Below are 18,460 nucleotides of genomic sequence, written 5' to 3' on the forward strand. Positions count from 1 at the left end.
TCGTTCTGGAAAATTTCAGAGCTCTGAGTGAGGAAACGTTGGCTCACCAGAAACCTTTAACTTTCTGTTTCTTTGGACTCTTTTGTTTTCTTACTTAGATCAGATTTAGTGAATAAATAAATGAGTAACTGAAAACCAAACCAACCATTTCTTGGTTTTTCAGAGCAGCTGAAACCTTGAACTCAATATTAGCGGTTCCATGTGACCTTTTCTTGATTTTCTGACCCTTAAACTTTTACTTTCTTGATAAATATTTCAGTTTATTAAACAAGAACATTTTGGGTTAAAGGTCTGAAGCTGGATTGTAGGTGTGATATTTGCTGCTGGAGGTTCTGGTGGTTAAATGATGTCATTGTTTTAATTTAGCTATTGTTGAGTACTTGAGTTGTTGAGTACTTGTCACCTTTTCCTCCATAATTGTAACTAGGAGAAACTATTCTGAGGCTGCAGCCGTGCTACATTTAGGGACTCTTCTCTAACAGAGGAAATGAGACACAGACTTAGACGGAGCTTTAATAACCATAAAATATCATTCTCACTATATACAGCAGCATATATAAACACATTTCACAACATTAGATAAGTTAATAATAAATTTTGGCGTAAAAGTGCATATTTTCCCGACAGTTTCTTCCAGCTCCTCAGTAATAGGCCACCATGAATGGGGGCTGGGTCAGCTGAACGCCGCGGCCCTCGCAGCTGACCTTTGTCCTGTCCTGATGACAGTCCAGGGCGAGGCCCAGGTCCAGAGCACCGCCGCTCCAAGCAGAGTCCTCGCTGTCCATCCTGAAAGACTGCGTCAGTCTCCAAACACCCTCTGAGAGGTGACCTCCTTTGGGTTCTAGCGCCACCTGCAGCCGCCGCATGAGGAAGAGCAAATCCAGCCGCAGCTCCAGCGTGTCGCCATGAGACCACAAACTGTACCTGCAGAAGGTGAGAGAGAGCTGACTCCACATTCCCAAACATAAACAACCACCCACCCATCAGCTACAGTTCTCTAAGGCGGCCGACGCATCACTGCTAGCATAAAAATGACGACCTAACATTTTTACAGATGCTAGCTTTGCAGTTAAAAGATCACGTAAAATAAGGCACCTTATGTGGGGGAGGGGCTTATGAGGATTAATGCAAACCACCACCAGGGGGCCTTCCATGTTTTACTTTCCTCTCTTCATGCTGGCCATATATTGCACACTCAGAACCAGACCAACTTCCTGTCAGACAAGGAAGAGACGGGACGGCATGTTTTACCTGGTGGGGAGGCCTCGCTCTGCCGCTGCAGACAGGACCGGATGGAGGTCCAGCTTCTGCGGGTTGGACAGCTGGAGGTGAAGCTCTGCTCGGGTCAGCGCCAGCGACAAAACTTCCCTGGTGAGGAGAAACTCCACATGAGAACCTGAGGAGGAAGAGGAGCTGATCTGTTAATCTGTCAGCAGGACATCAATTAATCCCTGCGAGGGTCATTTGTATGCAGATTACAGGGTTCACCCGACCGGCCGTTAACACCCGGAACTCCACCAACCTTCTCTTTAACTCATTGTCCTTCATACCCTCATTAACCTCCTGACTATCCTCAACTTTACATCACAATATTTGTTTTTAGAGCAGAAATCTGGAAGAGAATTGAACTGATGTGAGAAACTGCTGAACAGAAGATCCTTTAATTGTTCATCCAAACAAATTTTCAAAATCTTGTGTCAAAAAAGGGACTTTTTCCCCAAAAGGTTTTTGGGAAAGCTGAAAATCTCAACGTAAGAATTAAGATTTTCAGCATTTTCTCCTACATTTTGACAGTTTTTGACAGTTGGATCTTCTTCAACTGTATCGAGGATTAACTCAACCACTTTTTCTTTTCTTTTTTTAAAATAGTAACTGCAGATATTTGATTTCATTGCAGTGCAATCTTCTCAGAAGCGTTTACCTCCTCTCAGGCGGCCTGGTATCCCTCTGACGCTGCCGCAGCTCCGCCGCTCCTGACAGCAGCGGTAGAAGCGGCGCACGAAGCTGAACAGCGGTTTCCCCGGGAACAGCAGGGCCTGGAGCGGCGACCTGGGTGAGTAGGGCCGGACGCGGAGCTGCAGCACGGTGCCGGCTACATCCTCCTCCACGGCCAGGTTCTCCTGCCAGGGCTTTTCCAGGTCCGCGCACCGACCGCGCTCGCCGTCCGCGGCGCTGCGCCTCCACCGCGCCGGCGCCAAACTTTTGAACGGAAACTCCCGTGAATCCACCGCGCGAGCGACAACTCCAGGTTCCCACGTGAGGAGGAAGAAGAGGAGGAGAGGAAGCGGGAAACTCCGGGATGAGTCCATGATCGCTGCTGTGGATCTTCTGAGGCGGCTCCTTGGACTCCTGCTTTATACCCACCTAACAAAGGCCGCATCTCCACGAATCCTGGCCCACCTCTCGGACCCTGCCCTCCTTTTGTTGAGGCGCTTCTCCTCCCATCTGACCCCCCGCGGCTTTCTTTAAATGCGCGTGCATAATGAGGCGCCCAGAGGAGCCTACACCCCCCCCATTCACTCAGCTAATGACCCTTAATGACTTCAGATATATTTACAGCTGTGAAACAACAGTGCGACCTGATTAATAACGAGCTTATGAACGCGTCTAAACACGATCCCGCCATTACCGGAACGGTCACGCTGAGAGGGTCACGTGGTGTTTACCGCACGCTCAATTTAACAAGAAAACGTCACATTTCTTAATTAAACTTGGATTTTTTTCAGCCAGGGGAAAAAAGAAAAGTGATAGATTATGAAAATAAAATATTGAAGTTTTATTTTTGATGTTTGTATGAAAAAAGCTCAGTGTTTTCAGCAGTTGTGAATAAATATTAGACTGTACAGGCAAAAAAGGCTCGTTTAGGCACGGTTCCATACAGACCCCCCCTTCCCGGGGGGTGGGGGTGCTCATAGCAGGTTCACGCCGTGCTTCTGGAGCCTGTGGCGGGCCTTGCTGGGCAGCAAGAAGGCGCTGTCCTGGTGGTTTGGGATACCCGAGTTCCTGAGCGTGCCGCCGTGCTGTTGGAAGTAGGTCTCCTGGGCAACGGTGCGGGTCCCATATACGGCGGCACTGGCACTCCTGCGGTGAGAACCGTGAGTGGATTTTTGTTTTGTTTTTTTTAAAAAGAGTATAAAACTGTAAAATATAATCCTGTAACTCCAGTGGGTTGTGGAACTCTGACAGATCTGGCCCCACCCCCACGCTGCGGCGCTAACCTGATAATGGCCTCCTGCAGGGTCTCTGTGGTACAGAAATGCGAGTGAAGGAGTGATGCAGCCCGGACAAAAGGCCGCTCGGCACCCGCCCCCCCTCCAGCAGACAGGTTGGCTGCAGAAACATACAAAGGGGGAACGTTACCCAGGATCACAGAGCTCGTTAGCTGTTAGGTCATGCACCCCCCCCCCCCCCACCCCTTCATCAGGCCTCACTGGTGAGTGTGCTTTGGATGCTGTCATAGTGGGCAAAGCTGTAAAGTCCAGGGGGGCCCTGAGCCCCCGGGGCCCCTGGACTCATGGTCCTGAGGTGGGCTTCCAGACCGTTGAGGGACGCGAGGCTGCTGTGATACTGAAACCAGACAGGAAATACATTTTAGCACAAACACGTTCACACAAGCGGAAACAACTGCAGACAGAGCAGCAGGTGGGTGGGGTTAAAGGTGGGCGGAGCCTGCAGTAACCACAGGAGGAAGTGAAGAAGTTACAGATGTTCTGTCTGATGTGGCGCAAAGATGAGGGTTGACAGTCCTCACCACTTCCTCCATGGAGGTGGAGTCTTTCAGGAAGTGAGGTTCTACCAGAAGAGCCAAAACTAGACCTTTGACCCGGTGCAGGTACAGCATCATGGGGATCAGCGGACTCTCGTGTTGGCTGTCAGAGCCTCCAGAGCCCAGAGGCTGAGCAGTAGTTCCATCTTCCTTCTTGTCACATGATCTCCTCTCTGTATCCACTCCTCTGCTGGTCAGATCAATTGTGGCGGTGTCTTTGCTGCACGTCTGTTCGCCGCCATGCACGTCTGACCCAGAACTCTGACAGCGGTGAAACTGTGGCTCGTCCTTCTCCACCATCTGTTTACCATTTAAGAAGAGCTGTGAGTGGCTGGCAAGATTAGTGGCGCCTTGTGACACAACTGGGCAGAGGACAGCGTTGCCCGCCACTTCAAAGGACCCCTTCTGGGGAACCTGAGCTGAACCAGGGTCCGAGAGGTCAGAGTCGGTGGAGCCTACATCCGATAACGTCCTGGAGAGACGGGACTTCAAAGGCTGGGAGTCTCCAGCTGGAGTTAACTGAGAACTGAAGGAGAGGACAAGTCTGGATGACAAAATTCAGTCCTAGCGGCGGCCATGCAAACAAATCTTACTGGAGGTCTTTGTGGACAGGCGTTAGCTGCAGGTACTGAAGTTCAGAGGCAGTCAGGAACACTGTGGTGGAGCTAACGCCACCAAACCACCCAGAGCTACTGCCTTCAATGTCCTTCTGCGCCTGAAAGACGTCAAGTTTAACCAATTTAGCAGCTGCTTGTGCTCCTAGAAGATGGTGTGTTTGAGGACAGGGGCGGGTTACCTTTTTGTACGTTTCGTTCTCATGAACCATCACCTTCATGGTGAGCTCTGGGAACATCTGTGTACTAACCACTCTGGAGGAGGAAAAAAGACAACCTGATATTTCCATAAGGTAAACGCTCACCGAGGAAGCAAACATGCTAGCTCACCTCCCTCGGAACAAGATACATCCCGCCAACACTAGAGGGCAGCGCTGACACGCCTGAAGAATGAGGGCCGCTTTGAGTAGAAGAAGTGGGTCAACCTGAAAACCAACAGAGCTGGGAGTCAAGAAAAAAGCCTTGGACTGCAACTGGTGGGATTCCAGAAGGACTTCTACTAACAAAGAGTGCCCACTAAGTCCTTATTCAAAGAGGATAAAAGGACTGTTGATGCTGGGGGACTTAATTACACATCTTTACATGTTTTGACTTTGTGAAAAATACTTCTAATATGCTTTTGTGCTGTAAGATATTTGCCTGTGACTCGTGTGAACAAGACGTACAATGGTGGAGTCGATGGTCTTCAGGCAGCTGAAGATGTGGTGAAGGTCTGTGGAACCTGACTGGAGGTGAGACAGATACTGAGCCCAGCGAGCTGCTAAAATGTCCCGACTGTGAATCTAAAAATAAAACCAAGCAAACTCACATTGAATACAAATGTAAAGGAATAACTTATTTATATGCAACTGAATGTGCCAACTCTATAAGTGTGACAAGCATTCCTGCAATACCGAGTTCATCCTGTGTGTATGTACATAAAATGACATTTGTGCCCACAGGAGGGTGGGTGGCTGTCAGTAGCTCAGTCTGTTAAGAACTGGGCTGGGAAGCAGAGGGTTCCTGGTTCAAATCCCCAGGATGGGCAAAACATGGTTGGTTGGCTGGTACCCCTGGTCAAGGGAATGCTGGCAGTGGGGGAAAGCAACAGAACACCCCCAATCAACCATGCTCATATATGGCCCCACAATGAACTAGCAGCTCCCCCAGAAGTGGACCCCCCACCCCCATGGCCAAGAAGACAAGATACTGTAACTGTTGGCATAACTTCTTGTTATTTGGTTGATTTCAGGCTCTGAATAAAGCCCTACATGAGCCTGGTCCTGCTCAAGGTTTCTTCCTGTTAAAGGGGAGTTTTTCCTTGCCACTGTTGCTTGTCTGGGGTCAGGCCCTGGGATTCTGGAAAGCCCCTTGAAACAATTTTGATTTTATAAGACGCTACAAAAATAAAGCTTGATTTGATTTGAAAGCACATTCAACAAAATGAATCACCTGGTAGCTCAGGCTTATGGAGCCATTGTAGAAACAGAAGAGGCTTATCAGCTGGTCCAGGAGCTGGCAGATGCTGACAGAGGGGACCTCCACCGGGCAGCCCAGTGCCTGCCACAACACACACACTAATTTAAGATTGATAACATTATTTAAAAGCAAGGTGAAGAGCAGGGGGGCATTCACACACCCAGAAGAAGTCATCTTTAACACGGATGGCAAACTTGTGGCGTCGCAACCGCAACACACGGACCGGTGAAAAAGAAAGCTCTGACACACAGCGGCTGACACCGGCCAGCTGACCACAGATCAGCTCCTGTTGGTCCAACGGCGTCTGACAGAACACACACATGAAGTGAGCCAGGTCATAAAAGTCCATAAAAACATGGACCGGAACATCAGCTGAGTTAAGATGACACAAAGTAGGAAATAATCATCTTCGAAGATCAGACAAGCAACTTTCAAACCTCTTCAGGATAAAAGTAGCAGATGCCTTCTCTGGTCAGGTCACCTTCACCTCTGACCTTTGACCCATCATACAGGAAGAAGTAGGAACACCTGAGGGATTAACAATGACAATCAGAAACTGTTTCTCAAAAATGCTCCATTCGTAACAAAAAAAAATTCTAAATTTCTGTTTTATGCGCTCAAAATAACAACACACTTTCTCTAAATTATAGCAAAATTAGAGTTATTGGAAGAATGAGGGTATTTTAAGTTTTAAGTATTTTAAGATGCTTTGATCTAAACTCTTAAAAGCTGATTTCCGGTGAAATCCAACATCCACAACAAATCAAACTGATGTTCTGGGTAATTGTGATCCTGGTGAAACCCAAATAAAGCCTACCTGGACCTGAACGCAACACGGAACCACCTGTGCACGTGCGCGGGGTAATACTTATTTTGTTATTTCGTTAATGGCAGGACGTCAACACAGACGGATCAGAGCCGGGGGTTTACCTCCTGGAGTCTGGCGGAACCTGCTCAGCCATCACCGAAACCGTGTCCAGAAAACTCCAGCGGGACTCAGAACCTGGTCGAACCTGGTCGAACCAGGAGGGAGCAGCCGAACCGTCACTCCTGCCTCAACACGCGCACTCGTAGCATGGTGTTTTTCTCGTTAAAGTTCGCGGGTTCGGGCTATGTTCGGACGCTTCCAACAGAACCGAATCAGCGTGACAGTCTTGGAATTCAGGTCAGTCACACGGAGAAGTCACGTGAAATTACGGCGAGCGAAGAGGGACAAACGGGCCGCGCCTTCGTCCGGGTAAACTATCATTCTAGTTACTTTTTTTTTTTTTTTTTTTTTACAGATATTCTAAACTAGTATAACAAGTACTTGAATATAAAGGATTCTAAAAACACGTAAATAAATGTCTCATTATGATTTCTTAAAGTATATTTGATTATTCCTAGTATTTTAAATTAGTTCATTACAAAGATGTGAATTGTGATTTAACAAGGTCTAAAACAAAGGTTGTGATTAAAAGTAGAAATATAGATTCGTCCGATGGCTGCACGCCGGAAAAAACTGTACAGTTCTGAACTTAAGATTTTATTAAACTTGCATGTTTAATAGGGACCCAGGACAAACATGGAAAACCTGATCTGCACAAGCTATGACTCAAAAGCAGTGGGTTTTGTTTTTTTTAAAAAAAAAAAAAGTCATACACTAAAACATAATTAAACCGTAGCGAATCGTTTGAAAACTTCGACTTTTTCGTTTTTGAGAGAATTTATGACGTCAGTCCCATGCAAGTTGTTGTCAGTTGTTGCCAAGGAATCCGGATCTCGACGCTCGATTGAGGATGCCTTATGGAGCCGAACGAGAGCGCGCAATTGCCGATGGCCGATTAAAATAATCTATCCGACCAGGTGTGAGGCTTCCCAGGGAAGAGAGTTCAGATTCTGGTTCGGGTTCTGAATAGACGGTCAACGGCTGGAACCAGAATTGTGGTCCTAGCGCGTCACCAAGCTGCTGTCCGCCATCTTGACTTTGTGAAACAGCTCCGCGAAAACGCCGCGGACGCGCGCATTTTCAAGACCGGAAACCAGCCGGCTTAATTTTTTTTAATTGTTATTACAAAACATGTAAAAACACATATGAACAAAGAAAACAAGAAACTCAAACGTAAATCTACTTAAGTTAGAGTTTCAATTAAGATCACACCTCCTTTGAACTTTTATCCAAACGAAGAGCGATTTTGGTGTCCAGAATAGGCAGCCAACAAATATAAAATGAAGAAAAACGTGAGTGAAATTAGATAAATAATAAATGTGTAAGGTCAAATATATATACACAAATGAGTATATACAGCTGAAATAAAATGGGTTTGGGGCGGATTGAAATTTGTTTGCAGTTTATGTGCGTGGGGAATGTTCAATGCTTCAGACGTCTTTAAAACCAGAGTTCAGTGTCTGATCTGCTGTAAATTATTTATTGTCTTCAATGCTGATGATACATTACTCTACATTGCAAAACAGATCTTTTCCAGGCTAACAACACAACAAAAATAAATAAAATCAAATACATCCTTATACAAAATACAATTCTAGATTCAAAATACATGTATAAATAATTTAAATAAAATTATAAACAGTTCCTAATTGATTTGGTGATCACATTCTATAATTTATGACAAATATACTCAGAATTCTGCTGTGTCTGAAAGGCTAAAAACAACTGACAAGAAAAATGTTTGTTTTTTTATTTTTAAAAAGGAAATAAACTGTGATCATTTATGACACGGAATTTAAATTAATTTCCTAAACTTCAGGAATAAAAACACATGACCTTTTTTCACCTAGCTGAACAAACACTCTGCATCTCCATCAAATATACTCAGCAGGGTTGAAATTACCTTCAGGGACTAAATATGTTTCAAGGCAACAAATTAATCCATGTTGTGTTTATTACTAAAGGTGTACCTTAAATATGATATAGGATTAAATAAAAGTAAAGAGTCACATCAGTTGCTTGTCAAGCAGTAGGATTTCTTTCTCCAACTTCTTCATTTTCAGAGCTCTGAAGGCCATTTCCTGGTCGCGGTTCTCCATCTCCTTCTTCAGGTAGCTGCAGTAAAGAGCTCTGATGTCATCCGACTGTGTCTGCAGACCAAATTTGACATTTTACAATTACTTTTTACTTTCTTACAATTACACATTAATTATTAAAATACCCTAATTATTACACAAACTTAAATTACAAATGTTTGAAAGCTATAAAAATAAAAATAAAATCTTTGTGGTCAGTCTGATGTGGTGGATCTTTTGGTTGTGGCTTTGTAATTTAATGTGAATTTATTTTATTATGAGGGCAACACTTGGGTTTGGTAATCAAAGAGCCCCGCCTCACTGGTGAAGCTCACCTCCAAATTTCGAGTAGCAGAAGGGAAAGAGTGCGCCCTCTCCTGGAAGCTTCCGCCGTGCAGCTCCTTTAAAAAAGAATCATGTCGCCATCAGTACAGACGCATGACCTCAGGACACTGGACCAGTGGCAGTTGTCACTGCATTTCCCATTTTTGATATGTGATGATTAATGTTGCATTTGCAACGGTCTCACCCCCTCTAAATGAGCATCGCTGATGTCGGTATCATCACCACTCAGGCTCTCTGGTTCTGTTTTGGTGACGGGCAGGAGGAGGACAGGGTGACCTGAAACTTCATGGTCCAGATGGGTTACAAAAGCAGGAAGGAATCAAGACAGTATTCAGAATCAAGGTTTGAGATCACATACCGCTGATGAAAGAACTCTCAGATCCACTCAGTGGCTCAATGCAGGCCCCCCCAGACAGGACCTCCACCCTGAGCCGGCCCTCCTCCTCTGCAGAGACCTGTGATGGTGTGGCAGACCCCCCATGGTTCCTCAGCAACTCGGCCCGTCTTCTTTTAGCTACATATGAAGATATTTGACAAGTACACCAACATGTTTAATCAGCGCATCGTATACATATGTACAGTATTTTTTTTAAAAAACCTGTTTAATGTGCAAAAGGTGAACCAGCAGGGAGTTTTTACCTGTTTGTACGATGTTTTTATGCTTGACTTTTACTTGCTGCCAGGTCCTCTTATAACCACTGTCAGAAACACTAACAACAGAAAAACATATTTCATGTGTGAGAAAAAAGTGCTACACTTTGCCCCATCAAAACAGGAGCCATGCTGGCTTATTTTCACAACTAATAAAGGAAAATCATCATTTTACTTTGACAGTAAAGCTAAATTGATCTTCGTTGTGTCCAGCAGAACACTTTTTAGCTGTGATCTTTGCACTTTTTTCATTCTTACGCGTTGATTTTGTCGGCGATCCTTTGCCAAGCCTCCTCCCTCAGTTTGGACGCGCTCGTTGTGTTTGATTTGGCCGTTAAAATGACTCTCTCTTCTTCGTACAACTTCAGAATTAGTTCTTGTTCTTTGGGGCTAAAAAAATGTGCCCTCTCATTCTTTCTTATGATGTGAAAATCTGGGGGAAATGAAAGGTGTCATCATTAAATTAAAGGTGCGATAAAGCCACGTTTTCTTACGGTTGGAAGTGAAATGATTTACCGCTGTCTGCGTTCATCCGGATCGATGTTTCAGGGTTCGATTGCTCTCCCATAGACGTTTGACGCGGGCGCGCGCAGTTATCCGAGATGTTTCAAAGCCAGATTTACTAATCAAATCGAAACCTTCAACCACAAGATGAAAAATTCCCGGATGTGAGAATCGCGCGACTGTTGGGTTCACGCCGTCCACCTGTCCACGTGACGCCACGGCGCGAAAAAGTAAATTGGCGTTTTAAAGCGAGACATTCACGAGCTTTGTTAACCCTGGATTTTCTAATTCAGCTTAATGCGCGCTCACGTGACGGAGGTGGAGCTCTGCCAGTCACATGACAGGACTGGAAGGTCACGTTTGTAAACATCGCTGGAAAAGAAACTATTTCAGGGACATTTGATCAATTAAACAACGCGAACGCTTGTACATTCACCTCCGAGTTCTTCGGGGTTTTTAAGGTCACGTTTATGTTCTTGACACTTTGTAAAAATAAGACTAGTCAACACTGTTGATAGCTTGAATATTAATAATAAATGCCACAATACTGCCCAACATTTACCACTAAGACACAATGAACAACCAAATTTAATATAAAGCCACTAATTCTGTTATAAAATGTAATAATTTTTATCTTATGAACATAAAGGTTCTCATCCATTCAGGTAACACTCCGGCCTGTGAAAGAACCTGGAAGCCGTTTACCCATCGGATGAGAAATTCAGCAGTTTTTTGTCCTAAATGAATAAAAGATAAAATAAAAATTCAGCATTGCTTGTAGCATTTAGAAATAAAACCACAGAATAACTTAAACATGACTTGAGGTAATAATATTTTAGAAGTTTATTTATTCATTTCAAGAGGACATTTTGTTGAATGAGTGTGGGTTGGTTCTGGTGACCCCACGATGAGGTCACAGGTAAATACGGCATCAATACGGCAGAGTAAACTGTGAAAATGAATCTGTGGTCCAGTAACAAACGCTGAGGGAAACCTGGTCCCGTTCAGTGGTCTGGAGAAGAAGTGCTTCACTCATCGTGACCCTCGTAGCCATCGGGAAGAGCATTCACATGAGAGTTGTGGAAAAGGGATTTGTTGCCGTCTCCCCACGGGAAACGCTGCAGAAATCAAAACGCTAATGAGTAACGCCACTTCTGGCTCACATTGGATTTCAATGGCATTGATCAGACCTTGCTGCGAATGCGAAGGTGAGAGTAGGGGACAAACTCTGGCTGCTCGTGACTGTGGCTCTGCTCCTTCAGGAACGTGTTCAGCATGCACACACCCACACCTGGAAGGGCGACCACGAAGCTCAGGATCTTCCATGTCTTTGCTGCAGGGAAAGAACCAAGTGGAAAAGAAAAATCACATTCAAAGTGCAAAATATACAGATGTTTGAATAATCTTATAAAAAATAGTCCCAAACTGACCCAAAATGTGGCAGATTTGAGTTCCAACAAGAATTAGCAAGAGATGACACTAAAAAAGTCACTCAATTTGGTTTTACTTTCACACGGCAGAAACGTTTGGTCTGTCTTCCATTTACTTATCTGGATACAGATAAGCCCCGGCTGACTATGGCAATTAAAACAGTTTTGAGCAATAATGCCTCTGACCAGGAAGATAAAGGGTGCAAGAAAAGGGGAAAGACCTGCTCATGGGTTGACCAGGATCCTTTCATCATCTACATCTAACTGGTCCTCTAACAATGTTAATAATTGCCAGCACCTCAGTGGGTGACAACAAGACCAGTTATACCACTGCTAGTGTGCTTTACACATGAAACTAATAAGCAAAACTCAAAGATAAGAGTAAAAAAAAAAAAACTGCTAGGGACATAGTCCATTTGCCTTCACATTGTGGGCGAACTGCTCCTGGGTTCACTTGCTTCATATTTGAGATTAGGCTGAAAACATTCCTCCGGAATAAAACTCTTTTACTAAAGTTACTTCAGCTACACTGAAAAGATTAAACAGAACTAACGGCTTTCTATTTGGGTTGACAGTAACTGAGACTCAACAAAAATAGCTTTAAATACTATAAGAACTACACGAAACTACCACCGGATTGACTTCCTACCAATTCACCTTCAGGATGTCACCAGTGCTCTCCCATCATAACAGGGCAGCTACTAAACAACCCGGGGGGGTCTAGTTAGTTGGGAATTAGATTCACTCAATCCCGAAAGGTTTTATTATTGATTGAATCTGCTAGCTCACTGCTGTAGCTCTACAGACTCAAGTTTAACAGCGTTTACTTACGTATGAAAACGCCAAAGTGTGAAACATTTGCGAGTGATGTGTCGTTTATTTTGCTCGACCAGATATTTTTGTGTGGCTACAAGTCTTTTATTTCCCCAAATATCTTCCGTGTCGTACCAGGAAAGAAAGCAGCTAACGCAGTGGGGCAGCTTCCTATGTCCTCCTAGACGTAGATCATATTTATTTGCTAGCGAGACGCAGTTAATTTCTCAAGTCACAGAAATATAAAGTGGAAATGCTCTTCCTCGCTGTTAAATCGAAACCCAGGTAGCTCAAAGGTCTAGATTTACAATGTCAAGATCGTCGACCTGGTGTCCGCTAATAGATGCTAAGCTAACCAGTGTTGCTAAAGCAGCTAAAGATAGCGCAGCAAGGTCACAGAAGGAATAAATCAGGCATTTTTGGCATTGAAAAAATCGAAATTAAAACGAGCAGCGGGTTCGAACGACACGCTACGGGTACCTGAATGTTCGCCATGTTCGGCAGCGGCAGCAGAAAACTGTCGCCGGCTTTGAGTCAAAGCAGACCGAAGCAAGACCCGAGATAGTTGTCCGAGAGCCGCCATCTTCCGTTCTGTGGAGAAACCGGAACCGGAAATGAGTGTAGTAATGTCACGTGGAGGCGAAGCTGCTCTACTGGGGAAAATCTGAACTGCACGTTGACTCTGGGAAGGGAAAAGGCTAATTTAATTTAATCTGTAAGGAGCGGATTTAACTACAGGAAACATCTATTATACTTTGTTTAAAGATTATGAGTCTATCCCAGATGCCTTCGGGCGAGATCACAGAGCAACACAAACCATTTACACTCACATTTACACCCAAGGTCAACCTAGAGTCACCCGTCCATCCCAAACCCTCTCTGGGTCCAAAAGACTGACGACATGCAAATTTCACACAGAAAAGACCTAGGACCCGAGGACCTTCTTGCTTTGAGGCAAAAAATTTAATGGAAAGAAAATGTGAAATGTTTATCTTTCGTCATACAAACAGTGTGTTATTATACACCGAATATCAGATATCAGTGAAACAAAAGTCAAAAATTGATAACAAAATAACAATTACATAATTGTCTTTTACATTCATATGGTTATTTAATAAAAGTAGTCCAGCTAAAGAACAATATTTCCTTCCACAGTGGAGAAAAATATCAACTGCACCACTGAGTTAATATAAAAATGCTGAGATTGCAGTTGAAGTATAACTTTTTTAAAAACTTGTTTCAGCTAAACAGCAGAAGGTGTGTGTGGAAACAAGTGAAAAGTGTTTATATAGCTGAGTGGTTTTAACGTCTGTTTAAAGAGGGACAAACTAGTAAGAGGGAGCACAGTGTGTATGAGGAGCAAAGTGATGCTTGAGGGAAAAGGCACAGTTGCTGGGGCTTTGGTATCATGTCAGCCTCTTATCTGACACTGGTGGAAAATCTAAGGTGGAAACTTTCTGCTGACAGAATAAAAACACAGCACTGTTTATATTACATATCTACCCCTTATTTGGGGGAGAGGGTGTTGGAAAAGTACTTTGAATTCTAGTCAGAATTCTAAACAATTTGGAAAATGAACACCAAAGTTGTCCAATTAACATCGCTGAGGCGACTGAGGTAACAGGATTAAAAATAAAATCTGAATTTTTGAGTAACTATTTGAATTCTTAGAAAAATGTTAAAATGCTGGACTTAGGTCACAATTTGACTGTATTTTTTTTAATAACTGCTGTTTGTGATGAGTCATCTTACAGCTGCAAGCAAATGGAATGATCAACTATTTATATGCACTATTTGTACACGCTGGAGGTCAAGATTAAGTTCCTCCTCCTCCTCCTTGTGGCCTATAAGAGCAGAAGCTCCACATTCTGGTCCATCCTGCATCCAAAAGTCACAGCAGCTCTGAGTCTGGACTTTCCCACAGTCATGAAGGTAACAGGTGCTCTGCTGCTGCTGCTTGCTGGTATGTATATTTGTCTGTGTGTGTGTGTGTGTGTGTGTGTGTGTGTGTATGATGACCAAACGCATGTGATGATGGTGTGTGTATGTGTTGATTGTATGTTCCTCTCATGCACAACACATTTGTAGTCTCTGTGGTCAGTGGGACTTTCCCGTACAAAGCCCTGTGGCAGTTTGGGAAAATGATCGAGTGTGTCCAGCCCGACGTCAACGCTTTGCGGTACAACGAGTACGGCTGCTGGTGCGGGTTCGGGGGTTCGGGGACTCCCGTTGACGAAGTGGACAGGTGCGGCCATGTTTGTGAGGGGCGGTGAGGGCCTCCAAAAGGAAAACCTTCTCAGGATGTTGTCCTGCAGGTGCTGTAAAGTTCATGACAAGTGTTACGAGGCGAGCAGGAAGCTGCCCGGATGCACAGCTGCCGGTGACCTTCCCTACATCATCGACTATGAGTTCACCTGTTCAAACCAACAGGTGACCTGCTCAGGTGAGGCATCACTCTGCAGGGTCAGTGTGGAATTCACAGCTGGAGAAGTGTCATTACAGTTCTAATGATACCACGAGTTGGTAGAAATACGCATCTCAAAATCCTGAACCCTCATGAATGAGCACAACGCAGCCACTTTACTCTGACTCGCCCGTGTCGTCGCAGCGACCAACGAGAAGTGTCAAGCCGCCGTCTGCGAGTGCGACCGAGTGGCGTCGCACTGCTTCGCTCAGCACACCTACAACCCCGAGAACAAGAACCTGGATCCCAAAGTCCACTGTGTGAATTGAACACAGAACCTGTCCACCGAAACAAGAGTGAAAACCCTTTTTATTGGATTAAATCTGTCCAATAAAGTTGACTTTTGAAGGATTCAATGTTGTTTGTGTTTGATCTGCAGATTCCCTAAACTGGTCAAACGGGTTCTAACTGGTTCAGAGCATAAACTAAAAATGATGTGATAAATGTGACCTCAGCAGACAGTTCAAGTCAGGTGACAAATATAGGACAACCGCGAGGCAATGGAAGACAAAACCTCAACTTCCTGTTCCACTTAATGAGCTTTCATCATTTAAAACCATAAATGTATATACACATCATTTTAAAATTATATTTATGTATATGTGTATATATATATTGTGAGACAGAATACCTCACAATGTCATTAAAGTTGCAAGAAACAACAAAATACTTCATTGGGTTCTAATAATATAATCAAATAAATGATAATTGGGAATTAAACACTGACAACATGTTCATTTACTGGTGAACTCTTTAATTTAAGATCACCATATTTTCAACATATCAAATTAGGAAAAAGATTTCTTTGGTCCCATTTCAAGTTGCAGCAGAACTAATATAAATTAACATAATGTTGTTATATCGGCTTGTAGAGGAGCGTCGTCACATATTTCTTTTTATATCTGTGAGTTGCGCTGAGAACCATCACTCCATCCTGAAAACAAAAGAAACAGAATTCTCATAGAAATAACTTTTAATTGGGTGTATTTTAATTCTAAATATATTCTGATTACTGGACTAAAATATTTCTGAAGAAGAAAAATTGATGTGATTACTAAACTCAAGAGAAAATATAAAGATTAATAAATGACATAAAACAGGATGTTGATGACTGATTTTCAAAATAAAAGCAGGTGTCGTTTCTCACCTTGATGGAGAGGGCGTACAGGTGATTGAGCATCACGTGGTTCGGTTCTGGGAGCAGCGTTGGGTCACACTGATGACAAACCACACAGAGGGTCGTTTAGTTTGTGTACTGAGCAGCCGATCAGGGTTTTTACAGACGACTGGAGAACTCACAGAGATGCCCGTGTCCTTGTTGAGCAGCACCTGCAGCAGGTGTGGAGGTAAGACAGGAGGATGCTTCAGCTTGTCTTCAGGTCTGATCAGGTAGGCGTCCTGCTGGTACGGACCAGGAGGTGAGCTCGACAAATCTGCCCAGAAATATTTAAAAGACAGCGTTGTTGAATTTAACGTGGTGGTTGACGCAGGTTAGCACCCACAAGGCTTAATTTAAACCAGGAGGCTTTACATCAGGGGCGGGGAACCTTTTACATAATAAAGTTTTAAACCTGCGGGGCAAATTCTATTTACGCTCCACAAATAAGAGCAAGTTTTTGTGATCGGGCGTTCATTTGCATTATACGTTTATCTGTTTGGTAATGCCTCAGTTACCTTGAGGGTCCGATGTTGGTTCCCCACCACTGGTTTATATACTCCGTGATTAGCAATGGGATGCTAACGCAATTAGCATTATTACCGTCATTTTCGTATGGTTTTAAACTCGATACAACCTGCGAAATCGGCGGAATCCTCCGAGTCGATCCTGAGCGCATCAAACACCTCGAAGTCTGTCCTCTTCACCTGGATGGTGTTGTTAACCACCCCGGTCTTGGACGTTGTGACGGCCTGGCGGACCAGAACATTATCAGCGGTGCTGGTGTTTTTTTAAACGAGGCATTGCGAGATTCCGCTCACCCCGTTGGGATCCAGCATCCAGTGACCGTCCACGGAGAACTTGTACTGGTGGTCGCCCTCGGGCAGATCCACGATGGCCACAAAGTTGTTCTGACTGCAGTTCCAGAGGAGAGCGTGAGTGACTCGCCGCACATTCAAAGGGCATCTAGGAGTTCACACACCTTCGGTTTAAGGGGATTTTGGTGGCCCAGTTGTTGAAGGAGCCTGAGACAAAGACTTCCTTGGCGGGACCGGACCAACGGAACACTGTGGGTCTGGCCTGTGAGTTCGGACTTTTGCTTTCGCTCTCCAGATCCTGTTGCCAGGCCAGGAACTCCTGGATCTCCTGCGGCGCCTGGTGACAGAGCGGCTGACAGTGTCATGGTGCGACTGGTGGTCGGAGTCATTTCAGAATAAAAGTTTGGCGTTTTGGTTTCTCCATATTAAACATCACGAAAAGAACTGATTTATCTGACTAGTTTCAGTGGTCGGATATAAAATAGAACAGTCAAGGAGGAAGGTTAGCGTGCTAATTTTCTGCTCTACTACTTTAAAAGAAGAAGAAAAAAACCCAAAAAGTGAACTTTAAGTGAATATCGGACCTTTGTATCCGGATCTCCATCCTCGGTGGTGTCCAGCAGAATCTTGGCTCGAGCCTCCTTCCCGCCCGGCTGTCCGTCCCGGTACCGGTCCGCCTGACCCCCGCTGGACCGGTCACTGCTGCTGTTGCCCATCTTGTGATGTCAAACCCTGGCGCACACGCACGCACACACACACACACACACGGTCGGAACGTTTGTGTCGGGGTCAATTCAACACAAACCGACTCACCTCGGAGTTCTGTCCAGTTTAACCGCGCGGTTTGTGGCTATTTCCGTCTTTCCGACAAATCGCTAAGTTCTTCTAGCGGGCAGAAATCACGCACACGCTCCGTGGATGAACTCACGCACGGAGAACAAACACTTCCAAAACTAGCCGTTCTTCTGACGAGCTGCGCGGCAGGTTCTCGCCATTGGACGCGTGCACGCGCGTGCGGTGGGGGAAAAAGCTCACTTCTTCCGCCTTTTGCCCGTCCGGAATCAGGAACAGCGCCCCCTGCTGGAGCGTTGGTTTACCTCAGCTCACTCTTTTATTATTCCACTGTGTGACGCTTCCACCCTCTCAGCGCAAGTGGGTTTTTCCACAGGTTCTTTGAGACGTTCCCAAGGTTCTCCCGTTTCATGTTTAGAACCTGAAGCCGTGGTGATGAAAAACGAAAACAAAACTGCAGACTGAAAACTCTTTCTCAATGTCATATGCAGTGTAAAATGCTTTTATCAATCGATAAAATGTTAAATAACCCAAATGTAAATCCTGATATTTTAGGTAGCTCTTATTATGTCATCAATCCTTTTCCCGATCTCCATGATTTAACTACCCGATGCAGATTCTTTGTGAGTTTGTTCAAATGCGGTTA

At 44.6% G+C, this 18,460-nt stretch overlaps 6 protein-coding genes across 9 annotated transcripts; 1 reads left to right on the forward strand and 5 right to left on the reverse strand.

Moving 5' to 3' along the window:
* Positions 1-493: 493 nt before the first annotated feature.
* si:ch211-170d8.2 (uncharacterized protein LOC571755 homolog) lies at positions 494-2,603 on the reverse strand. The gene is made up of 3 exons (XM_057033900.1): positions 1,922-2,603; positions 1,252-1,396; positions 494-924 (listed from the first exon to the last, which is right to left on the reverse strand). Exons 1-3 carry the CDS (start codon positions 2,307-2,309, stop codon positions 642-644), a joined length of 816 nt encoding a protein of 271 aa, XP_056889880.1. The 5' UTR covers positions 2,310-2,603; the 3' UTR covers positions 494-641.
* A 149-nt stretch (positions 2,604-2,752) lies between these two features.
* Positions 2,753-7,056, reverse strand: hps4 (HPS4 biogenesis of lysosomal organelles complex 3 subunit 2). 3 transcript variants are annotated; one of them, XM_057033888.1, is made up of 12 exons: positions 6,769-7,049; positions 6,276-6,366; positions 5,999-6,142; positions 5,812-5,919; positions 5,046-5,105; positions 4,711-4,805; positions 4,563-4,635; positions 4,360-4,481; positions 3,752-4,292; positions 3,432-3,567; positions 3,219-3,330; positions 2,753-3,081 (listed from the first exon to the last, which is right to left on the reverse strand). In XM_057033888.1, exons 1-12 carry the CDS (start codon positions 6,798-6,800, stop codon positions 2,910-2,912), a joined length of 1,686 nt encoding a protein of 561 aa, XP_056889868.1. In that variant the 5' UTR covers positions 6,801-7,049; the 3' UTR covers positions 2,753-2,909. The 3 variants fall into 3 exon arrangements, with proteins under 3 accessions (XP_056889868.1, XP_056889867.1, XP_056889869.1); XM_057033887.1 differs by having other exon boundaries at positions 5,046-5,162; positions 6,769-7,047; XM_057033889.1 differs by lacking the exon at positions 2,753-3,081 and having other exon boundaries at positions 3,414-3,567; positions 5,046-5,162; positions 6,769-7,056.
* A 1,176-nt stretch (positions 7,057-8,232) lies between these two features.
* On the reverse strand, positions 8,233-10,667 carry LOC130526330 (uncharacterized). Of its 2 annotated transcripts, none has more exons than XM_057033902.1 (7): positions 10,354-10,667; positions 10,096-10,270; positions 9,826-9,896; positions 9,545-9,700; positions 9,371-9,462; positions 9,177-9,242; positions 8,233-8,916 (listed from the first exon to the last, which is right to left on the reverse strand). In XM_057033902.1, exons 1-7 carry the CDS (start codon positions 10,403-10,405, stop codon positions 8,773-8,775), a joined length of 756 nt encoding a protein of 251 aa, XP_056889882.1. In that variant the 5' UTR covers positions 10,406-10,667; the 3' UTR covers positions 8,233-8,772. The 2 variants fall into 2 exon arrangements, with proteins under 2 accessions (XP_056889882.1, XP_056889881.1); XM_057033901.1 differs by having other exon boundaries at positions 9,371-9,468; positions 10,354-10,665.
* A 493-nt stretch (positions 10,668-11,160) lies between these two features.
* On the reverse strand, positions 11,161-13,224 carry LOC130526331 (cytochrome c oxidase subunit 6A, mitochondrial). Its single transcript, XM_057033903.1, has 3 exons — positions 13,065-13,224; positions 11,532-11,674; positions 11,161-11,459 (listed from the first exon to the last, which is right to left on the reverse strand). The coding sequence occupies exons 1-3, from the start codon at positions 13,165-13,167 to the stop codon at positions 11,370-11,372; spliced, it is 336 nt and encodes a 111-aa protein (XP_056889883.1). The 5' UTR covers positions 13,168-13,224; the 3' UTR covers positions 11,161-11,369.
* Positions 13,225-14,391: 1,167 nt separating this feature from the next.
* Positions 14,392-15,399, forward strand: pla2g1b (phospholipase A2, group IB (pancreas)). The gene is made up of 4 exons (XM_057033432.1): positions 14,392-14,547; positions 14,673-14,829; positions 14,900-15,027; positions 15,193-15,399. The coding sequence occupies exons 1-4, from the start codon at positions 14,511-14,513 to the stop codon at positions 15,315-15,317; spliced, it is 447 nt and encodes a 148-aa protein (XP_056889412.1). The 5' UTR covers positions 14,392-14,510; the 3' UTR covers positions 15,318-15,399.
* Positions 15,400-15,722: 323 nt separating this feature from the next.
* Positions 15,723-18,090, reverse strand: prkab1b (protein kinase, AMP-activated, beta 1 non-catalytic subunit, b). The gene is made up of 8 exons (XM_057033425.1): positions 17,836-18,090; positions 17,607-17,754; positions 17,187-17,359; positions 17,026-17,119; positions 16,842-16,956; positions 16,348-16,481; positions 16,196-16,264; positions 15,723-15,982 (listed from the first exon to the last, which is right to left on the reverse strand). Exons 2-8 carry the CDS (start codon positions 17,736-17,738, stop codon positions 15,905-15,907), a joined length of 795 nt encoding a protein of 264 aa, XP_056889405.1. The 5' UTR covers positions 17,739-17,754; positions 17,836-18,090; the 3' UTR covers positions 15,723-15,904.
* Positions 18,091-18,460: the final 370 nt, after the last annotated feature.

The sequence above is a fragment of the Takifugu flavidus genome, chromosome 5 (genome assembly GCF_003711565.1).
Source record: "Takifugu flavidus isolate HTHZ2018 chromosome 5, ASM371156v2, whole genome shotgun sequence".
NCBI classification, from domain to species: Eukaryota; Metazoa; Chordata; class Actinopteri; order Tetraodontiformes; family Tetraodontidae; genus Takifugu; species Takifugu flavidus.